The 10054-nt window shown below is 49.7% G+C and overlaps 1 protein-coding gene across 1 annotated transcript; it reads left to right on the top strand.

Moving 5' to 3' along the window:
* Positions 1-311: 311 nt before the first annotated feature.
* CBLIF (cobalamin binding intrinsic factor) lies at positions 312-8001 on the top strand. Its single transcript, XM_059721327.1, has 10 exons — positions 312-318; positions 462-647; positions 2986-3129; positions 4187-4330; positions 4627-4811; positions 4994-5237; positions 5582-5664; positions 5996-6168; positions 7580-7698; positions 7925-8001. The coding sequence occupies exons 1-10, from the start codon at positions 312-314 to the stop codon at positions 7999-8001; spliced, it is 1362 nt and encodes a 453-aa protein (XP_059577310.1).
* The last annotated feature ends 2053 nt before the right edge of the window (positions 8002-10054 follow it).

The following is a 10054-nucleotide window of genomic DNA, read 5'->3' as shown; positions in this document are numbered from 1 at the left end:
ACTGGAACAGGTCACCCAGAGAGGTGGTAGAAGCTCCATCCTTGGGGGTTTTCAAAACCTGACTGGACAAAGCTTTGGCTGGGATGATATAGTTGGGGCTCATCCTGGTTTGAGCAGGGGGTTGGACTACATGACCTCCTGAGGTCCCTTCCGACCCTAACTTTCTATGATTCTATAAGGACATTAACTGAGACAGGGAATCCAAGGTAGTTCAGCATTACTCTGGAGGCCCACTTGCTTCTGTCCTCTCCTTCCTGACAGAGCACAGGTAAGGAAATCAGCAGAGGTGGCATGGCATCTCAAGGGTTCCCATGGCTGGTGACTGTCCCCAGCCCCCAAAGGAAGTGAATCCCTGAGGGCTGATTTCCTCAACGGGAATGCCGATGCCTTATCCCATCATTAGGTGAAGCTCCAGGGACGCTTATACGTATTGACAAATGTCTGTTCCTCTCTGTTTCCAGCCATCCCTGCCAACAAGCAGTACCTGGTCAATGACTTGCAGCACCAGATGGAGAACTCTGTCAAGCCACTGAGCCTGCCAAACCCCAGCATCCTCATTGCTATGAACCTTGCTGGTAACGCGGACATCCAAGTGCGCAAGAAGCTGATTCAGCAGATAAAGAATGAGTCTGTTGGAAAAGTGACAGGTAGGAGGCTCAGTGCTAGAGTTTCCTCTCTAGGCATCTGATCCAAAGTCCACTGAGGATGATGTCTGCATTGTTTCCAAAGGTTGTGAGAGCCAGGTTATCTGCATGGGCCTTATCACCCTTCCCCAGCAGTACTGCTGACCAGCCAGGTGTTCTACCTATAGATGTGGAACTGCTATATGCTTGTGTCCTGTCCTTTGGCTACTTCGTATAACTACAGCTGGCTCCTTGAGAAAAACACCTGATGACCCATTTTCACCATGTAATCAATAATGAAAGTGATACTTCCTAGTTATTACAGAGAAGAATGTCCCTTCATATGGCAGCACTTTGCTGCGTTTGGGGATGGTTATAGAATCATAGAAAATTACGGTTGGAAGGGATCTTAGGAAGACATCTAGCCCAACTTGCTGCTCAAAGCAGAACCATCTCCAACTATAGCCAAGGTTTTGTCTACCTGGGCCTTCAAAATTTCTAAGGATAGAGATAGCACAACCTCTCTGGGTAACCTGTTCCAGTGCTTTATTATCCTCCGAGTGAGAAAGATTTTCCTAATATCTAACTTAAACTTCCCACCTCCACTTGTTAAAAGTATGTTATATCTCCACAGTCAAGTGCTGAAAAGCCAGGCAATAACCCAATAAAGATTTCATATGGAACCTCATCTCTGTCCTTTTGCATGGCTGTCACAAGAGGAGAAAGCCACGTGAAGGTGAAAACCTCTCTATATTAAGAGTAGCTGGAGGCAAAAGGGAGGAAGGAGAGACAGGGTGTCTATACACATGCTCCGAGGTGGGGGCATTATAGTTAGGAGCAGCTCCTGGACAGCCGCTCTAACTAAAATGCCGCAGCATCACATGTATTCAGCAGTCCACATTTCAAAGTGTTTGAAGGAGTGCTTTAACTAAAGCTCATTTGACGTTCGACATTGAACGAGCTTTAGTTAAAGCACCCCTGCCACCATTTTGAAACTTGGGACACTGAATAATTAGAATGCTCCTGCAGACTTCATTAATCAAATTTGCTCCGACGTGTTCTAATTTAACACATCAGAGCATGTGTATCGGCACCCTTAGCTATAACACTTTCTGCTCTGAAGCTTTTTTTCAGTCGAAACTGAGATCTGTTTATCCAGCTATCTCCTGAGAACAGCTCTTTATAACTCACCCTAGACATGCCCTACAACAGGTTAGCAAGGGGCATTCTAAATCCAGTGAGGACAGAAAGGCAGAGAGTCTGGGTTCTGGATTGAGGCCCCTTCTTCTGCTTCTGTGACAATCCACCTGACCTCTCTGTTCCTTAGTTCCCCAGCTGCACAGTGAGAGCAGCAGCCCTTCCTTTGGCTGTCTGGTCATTTTAGACTGCAAGCTCTTTGAGTGTCTATACATGTGCTCTGATGCGTTCTAATTAAAATGCTCCAGCGTGCCTTGCTGTCATGTGCATTAAGTGAACTGCATTTCAAAATGGCTGTGGGGTGCTTTAACTAAAACTCATCGAATACGCTTTAGTTTAAGTGCCCCTGTGATCATTTTGATATGCAGAATGCTCAATACGTGTGACACGACAGCATTTTAGTTAGAGTGGCTGTCTGGAAGCTGCTCTAATTAAAACGCTCCCCCTCCCCACCCCCCGAACACATGTACAGACACTCTTGGGGGCATCAGCTGTCTCTTACTACATATTTGGGCAGCACCAAGCACCATGGGGTCATGGTCTCAGCAAAGGACACTAAGCAGTACCAAGCCAGAAATAATAACAGATAAAAGCTGCACTTTAAAGAAGAGTGTTAAGAGCTGAAATATAGATCTCAACCTGTTATTAACAGCCTCTCTCCCCTGAAAAGCCACATGACACCCTTCACATGCACTTACAAGCAGTACCTCATTTTTACATCCCAGTAAAAAGACCTGGATATACCAAGGTCCCAGGGGCCATTCTGACTCAACAGAAAAAATAGCAAGTCCCAACCGATCTTCTTAGTACAGTACTAGGAACCTGGCTACAGCAACTCACTGCATGGAAATCCTCTCTCTTCTAGGGTTCATGTAAATATAGCAAAGACATGACCCTACAGCACGAGTGGGCAAAATGCGGCCCACAGGCCAGATGTGGCCTGCCGGGCCATTCTATCCGGCCCGTGGGGCCCCTAAAAAATTTAGAAAATAGTTATCTGCCCCTAGCTGCCTGTCATGTGGCCCTCAATGGCTTGTCAAAACTCAGTAAGCATCCCTCCACCCAAAGTAATTACCCACCCCTGGCCTACAGGGTGCCATTTATCCCTACATAACAAATGGTTGGCCTTCTCACTCTTTCCTGCTGACATCCTTGTCTCTTGCAGAAATGACCTCTGGCAGTGTGGCCCTTTATGTCCTTGCTCTCATGTCATCTTGTGTGAACCCCAGTGACATCAAAATTCAGGGGAAGACCATCAACTTGACCAAGGACTTGGAGAAGAAAACACATGAGGAAGTGGCCTGCTATGGTAAGTGATTATAACAGACCAGGTTGTGGATGGTCTGGTCTAGTGGTTAGGCCACCAAAGCAGGGTCAGAAACCAAGGCATAGTCCAAAACACAGGCCCAGTCTAGGGTTAGGAAGCAGATAGCAGGTTACCAAGTCCAGGGGCAGGGTCTGAATCGCAAGTTAAGTCAAAGTTCAGGAGTCAGAGGCCAAATGACCAAACCCAAGAGAAAATCCAGAAGCCAGAGTTCAGGAGCAGAGTCAGGAAGCCAGGAGTACTAGTTCACAGCAGTTTGCCAGGGCAAACCTTCAGCAGGAACTGTTGGCTAGCCTGGAGTCTGCTGCCACAGCTTGAGCTAAATAGGGAAGCTGCTCTCCCAGCAGCCAATCAAGATGCCCAGACAGTGGCCAGCTGGAAACATTAGCTAGGTTAGGGCTACCAGTCAAAGCCCAAGGCAGGCGTGACCCACTAGGTAATTAACTCACACTGGGCTGCCTCTTATGGCCCCTGACAGCAGGCTTTGCACACCTGAGCCTGGCTTCAAGGCCCTGCTGTAGTGACTAGGTGACCTAGCACAAATTGCTTCCCTTCTCTGTGCCTCTGTTTCTCTAGCTGTATAAAGGGAATTACAATGCCCCTGTTTTGAGAGCTATGGATTAAGAGGGAAAGGGATAGTTATTGTTATCATCAGGGACTGGTGTGTAGGCTTCACTTCAGCTGGGGAGACCCAGCCTGATTCTGCTCTGGCCTTTGTCTGTTTGTTAACAGACAACAGAGAACAACAGATGCTACCACATTTTTCAGGATGCTCAGGTTAGCACAGTGCAACCCCTGCCCCCAATCTCAACCAAGAAGTCAGTAAATGTCTTGCTCTGTCTCCACACGGGGCCTGGCAGTGGTGAAAGGTACTTGGCATAATACTGACAGCCCAAATGTCACACAGCAAAGGCAGGACCAAGCAACCTCCCCTCAGTCAAACCCGGTCACTGGGCCTCCCCCACCCGGCCCTTCAGGGAGGAGAAGGCAAGAGAATCTCTGTGGTCCAGTGTGTGCTGATGTGTGCTGTGGTGCTTTCCAGAGGAGAACGGCTACCCCAAGACCACGTACTACCAGCTGGGCCTGGACGTCCTGGCTCTGTGCCTGAAGGGAGAAAGGAGTAACGAGATGGCAGCTATAATCCTGGCTAGGGAAGCGGTGCAGAATATCATCAACCTTTCCATGGGTAAAAAAGCTGCTGCTTTGCATATCAGCCCTTCTTTCCCCTCTGCCTCCCTGCTCAGCAAACCAACCCCCACCTCCTTCCTTGAACCCTCCCTTCCTACTCCATATAAGCTTAGGTGTTGAATCTGCTCCTCACTAGCCCCTATTTTGCCTCCTGAGCACCCAATACCCTCTTCCCCACTCACTGTTCCTGCTGCATGAAGCCATGCTCCCCAGAACACAGGGTGGCTCCCAGCCTCATTCTCGCATGCCATCCATGTTAGTCATGGTGATGACAGGACAGGATGGGGTTTACAGATACCAAGTCCATGGCAGCTCTGGCACTGAGATGTGTGTACAATGAGATGAGCAAGCATCCGCAGAATCTGGACCGGCTACTAATTGTGGAGGGGCTGGAAAACCTTGCAAAGGATATTCTCCGCGCCCAGCAGCAAGGCCATGGCATCATCGGAAATATCTATAGCGTTGGCTTGGCCATGCAGGTAAGCTCTTCCCACCGTCTTCAAAGGGGAGTATTTCAAAATAGGTTGCCATAGCTACCAGAAACAGAAGGGCAGAGGGTGTAGGACTGAGTGTTGGGCGACGGTACAGAGACACTGAGCTCTGTGTTCTCCTGCTATGCCCCATTCCTCTAGCCAAGGCCTCTCACTTCTTTACTTTCCAGGCACTCAGTGTCACCCCTGAGTTCTTTTCCCCTATGGTGTGGAACTGCACAGAAACCCTCACCAAAGTGCTGACCCAGGTCTCCAGTGGGGCTTTTAGCAACCCCATGGCTGCCTCCCAGATCCTCCCATTCTTTGTGGGCAAAACCTATTTGGATGTGACCAAAATCAACTGTCTCTCAGAGAGCGAGCAGCAGGAGACGACTAGAATGCCTCCAGTGACATCCACCGTGCGCAGCATGGCAGGTACTGTCCTTGGGTAACCAACAGGCTCCTGCCTCCTGCTATTCTTGCCTGCAAATATAGTCCACACAGCTGAATCCAAGTCCAAGCAGCTGCTAGGCAGCTCTGGCACAGTCCAAGGACTGCACCAGGAGTACATCAGAAACCAGAGTGAGCATGTTGCGCTCTTTGCTGGGCTGGGGAGATATTGGTGGACATGTGGTCTCCCTCTTACCCCATCTCCCTACTACCATTTCCATACTGCCTCTAGCCTTGGAGCCATATTGCTACCTGTTGTAATGCCCTAGTGCTCGCTTTCTCACTTGCCACGGCACTCTTTTGAAACATTCCATTGCTGATTGTTGCAGCGACCTCTTTGGAATGGTTCTGGTTGCCAGCTATACCCAGTCCAAAGTGCACCACCCCACCAGCTCAGCAGCACATCAAAAGGGTAATTACTCACTGAGGCAAGTCCCTTTCCCTGTATCCCAATGGTGTATGGTCACACCCTTCCTCTACTGGGAGGTCATTGTCCCTCTTACCCTCTTTTGAGAGTTGCCCCCAAAATGCCAGGGCAAAACCTGCCTACTCTGAGCACAGCTTTATCCATTCACACACTACCACTGTTGTTTATGGGAATAGGCCAAGGCAAGAGGCATCTGCAACAGGGCTCTGACGGAGCCTGTAGTATTATCCTTTTTCCAGCATGGAAGGGCCAGGACAGCACAAGTGCAGCAGACACAAAAAAAGCCTCCTGAACCCACTTTCAATCCATGTGTTAGGTTCACCTGTCTCTTCCTTCCCCCTCTCCTTGCTCAGTTACAGTGAACTACACCATCATCAACAAGCTAAGAGGGCAACCCTTCTGGAACTCCACCTTGGTGCGAGTGCCTAAAGGCTCTGTGCTGCTCGATGTCCTGAAAGCAGCTCGGGACAAAAATGCAATGGTATTCAGGTGAGAGGCAGATCCGGGACCATCATAAATGCAGGCTCACATTTACTGCTCTGCCAGGGTAACTCTCCTGATACCACATGTGTGCCACCTCTAACCAAGCTAGGAGCTGCATTACAGAAACATGACCTAGCCACTCAGTTCTGCTCCTCTTACTATATCTCAGAAATGTAAAGTGGTGAGAGTGGCACTGGGCAGTGGCACCACTACGGTGGGGTGACTAGGGCAGCAGCCCCAGGCACTTGCTTTGGGGTGGGGCAAAAAAACAATAGCTGCTATTGCAGTCATACAATTGCATCAGCAGCACTGACAGCTGGAAGTTGCCACTACCCTTGCGCATTGCCTCTGCCCTGGTGCCCAGCTGCCCTGTTATGTCTCTGGCACTGGGCACACACTTAGAAGCATAGCTGGGCCTGAACATGGTGCCAGGTCTTCACCAAACAGCAGCTACATTTCCTTTTATTAGCATTTGGCCAATGCAAAGCAGAGGCAAATGGGCAAGGCACATTCTCAGAGTGGTGGCCCCTAGCATAGTCAGAAGCAGCATAGGTATGGCCAGGGTGCTCTACTGCTCCGAGGGCTATGGGGCCCAGAGCCAGCCTTGAACACCTTCTGGAGAGTGGCAAATTTACTGTGAAACAAACCCCAATGACAGGGGACCCCGCCACCGACACCACCGCCGGGGGAGATTCGGCCCTTGGCCAGAGAGATAGAGGCGCCTCCCACGTTTTGGGCCTCTTCAGCTGTTTCGGCCAGAAATTCTGGCCACTGCTTCTCCCCCGTGGTTGGTGTGCTGTGCTAATTCCCCCACAAACATACCATGGGGTAGAGGTGGGGCCCCACACCCTGCTTGGATCATCCCGGGGGAGCAGGGGGGTACAAGTGTAGGCGTTGGCCCCTGGGCCTCAGGGGCCAATGGTACAGCACTGCCTGAACATGAAGCTGTGCACAGGGCCCCGCTAACCATAAATCCGCCACTGCTTCCAGACCCAGCCCAGAAAGGGGTCAGGTATTCTGTATGAAGGCATGGGAGATGGGCTCATGAGGCAGGGCTGTGAGTGGTTCCATGTTTTGGCTATCAAGAGAGAGGGAGGGATGGAGAGAAACAGCTGGGAACTTAACCCAGCATGAACAGAGAAACTGCTTTTGAGACCTAAGTTTGTACATCTGAAGAACAAGACTACCTGGAAAGAAGTGTGAGTGTGGCTGTTGATCTGTCCTGGCAAGCATGGGTGAATCCCAATGTGGGGGATAGAAGCAACAGCTAACCTGAAGCCAGGGCAGCTAAAAAGGTGCTAGGATGCTCAATCTCTCTCCCAAAGCCTCAGTTTCCCTCTGTTTTCCCTTGCCTGTCTCTGCTCTCCTTCACATGCAGCCCAGTGTTTTTTTCTGACTCCTATGACCATTATTGCAGTTTTAAATTGGAAGAGACCTCCTGGGGCCTGATGGTAATCTCCATCCATGGCCTTGCTGCCAGCTCCAGAGACAAGACCTACTGGGAGTTCTTCAGTGGTGAAACGCCTCTGGATCAAGGTGTGGTGTAATGGGGAAGTTGGGGCTGTGCTGAACTGGGGCCAGGCAAGATGGTTTTCCTTGTTCATCTCACTTGTCCTCAGAGTTGTGATGGCTCCGGTAGACTTGTCACCATCAGCTGCATGTGCACGCCTGAGGATGCTTTGTAGGAAGGCAGAAACTATGAGAAGTTCAGTCTTTGCAGCTCCATTCACCCGTTATCCCCCCACTCCCCTATCTGTTCCAGGCGTTGAAAGTTACAAGCTAACAGGCAATGAAAGCATCAAGGCTGTTTTCAGCACATATGGAGTACAAGAGGAGTAGCTGGAGTGGGACCTGCCTCCTGTCATCCTCTATCAGCACAAGTAGGACAGATCCCTCCAGGTTGAAGAGAAGTAGCAGGACAGGTTGCAGATGTGTTTGAAACACACTGAACCATGTAGAGTTGTGAATGCAGGAAGCTCGAGAACAGAAAAAGAGTTTTTGGGGTATCCTGATCACAGAGTGTTTATTCCAATCGTATCTGCAATGGCAGGGTGTCAATAAAGTTCTCCATTTCTAAACAGTCCCTAAGCTGTGATTGAATTATTCCCTATTAGAACCTGGCAGGCCTTTCTTACATAGGGGCTTCTGAATCAGCCCAAGCTAAGATACTGATAAAGTTTCTTCCAACTAAAGAAGCTCCAGGATAGATTATTATCTACCAGATGAGTATCAGTAAATTCTTATACATCTAAAGGGGATCCTAGAACAGCATGGCCACTGCAGTTAACAAACAACAACTACAACTGTTCTTATTATCTAAATTTAGGTTTATATTGTGCCCTTATCCAAAAAAGGCTCAGAACGTATTACAATAAATGACAAACAACCCATGGGTAAGAAATAATAGCACTCCTCCCCCCACACAACAATTCAAAACTCCATCCATCCCATCCCACCCCGCTGCCCACTCCCACTTCCCTACCAATCACACATCGGGACAAGCCCTTCAGCCAACCCCAGCAGTGCTTCCCAGCGTTCCTACCCTTACATGACATCTACCATAGGTATAAGAAACCTCTTTCCACTGGTATCAATACATTTCCCTGATATCTAAAGTTCTCTTAGATCAGGATATTCTGGTCTTCTCATGCTATGGTATCAATTCAGTTCTTCCCTTTCTAAAAGGCCCTCAGGTTAGGGTGTAAATTGCAAAATAAAAATAAAAATGGAGTATCAATGAATTTTTAGAGGTCTGGTGACCATATTATTTTTAAGGAAATCCGAGACACTGTGCTTCAAGTGAAGGTGTGCAGTGTTGGCCTTAGAGGTGGGCAACTGCCCAGGGCACCACATACACACACACAGACACATACATGAGCAGCCTGAGCGCGCACACACACACAAGCAGCCTGCACACGCGCGCGCGCGCACACACACACACACGAGCACCCCGCACTCACACACACACGGAGCAGCACTGTCCTCCCACCCCACGGCCAATTCCCACCCCAGGCAGGAGGAGTGGTCCCCGGTGCAGTCTGTCCTCACCCCTCCAGCTGCTGCTCAGGAGGAGTTGGGCCAGGCATATGCAGGCAGGGTGGTGACTGCTCTAGTCTGTGCATCTTGCTCCCGCCCAGCAGCAGTGGTGCCTCCCCACACACCTGCCTAGCACACCATACTGCTTCACCTCCCTGCTGGACTGTGCCCTACCCCCCTGCTTCTGCCGGCAGCAACATTGCTGACGTGGGGGGAGGGGGTGCCAAAATACAAGTTTGCCCAGGGCACCATTTTCCCTAAGGGTGGCTCTGCTGCCACATGCTCATGTGCAGTAGAGTCAGTAGAGAAAAAAGGGATCGTGTTAGGTGGCCCACTCTGGGACTTTTGTTTCAATTTTCACAAACTGGCCAGGACACCAGGAAGGCCTATGAAATCCAGGGCTGTCCTGGCCAAGCCTGATCACACTATTTAGAGGAGTCCCAGGTAGGGACTTTACCTGAAAGTTAACACCTGGATACCAATGCGGCCTCAAGATGAGACAGTCCTTTTGAGGGAACAATAGAATAGCATCACTAAGGACACCCACTTTTAAAAGCAGTGGTTCTCAACTTCTTCCACACCCTGCATGGCATTGCCAGCTCTTGTGATTATAAAATAGTACTTGTGTGATATCACAAACCTTATATTCTGTGTTTCCTAGCCCAGATAGCCTCGCTGTGCCCAGAGCTAAAGACAAAGCCCAGAAGTCCTGGTTCCCATCTTCTTCTGCACCAACCATTAGACCCACAACCTTCCTGGAGTAGGTGGAGAATCCAGGAATCCTGACATCCCCCTTGTGCAGTTCCACATTAGCCCCAACAGTGGTCCAGTCCTGTCCAATGGACAATGGGTGGAC

The sequence above is a fragment of the Alligator mississippiensis genome, chromosome 2, assembly GCF_030867095.1.
Source record: "Alligator mississippiensis isolate rAllMis1 chromosome 2, rAllMis1, whole genome shotgun sequence".
In the NCBI taxonomy this organism is placed as follows: domain Eukaryota; kingdom Metazoa; phylum Chordata; order Crocodylia; family Alligatoridae; genus Alligator; species Alligator mississippiensis.
The sequence above is the reverse complement of the archived record's forward strand: the minus strand, read 5'-3'. Positions and strand labels throughout refer to the sequence as shown.

Excerpts from the sequence above, each read along its gene's own strand:
- CBLIF (XM_059721327.1), top strand. Across the intron at positions 648-2,985 it reads GTCTGTTGGAAAAGTGACAG|AAATGACCTCTGGCAGTGTG; the intron begins GTAGGAGGCTCA and ends TGTCTCTTGCAG. Across the intron at positions 7,699-7,924 it reads TGAAACGCCTCTGGATCAAG|GCGTTGAAAGTTACAAGCTA; the intron begins GTGTGGTGTAAT and ends TATCTGTTCCAG.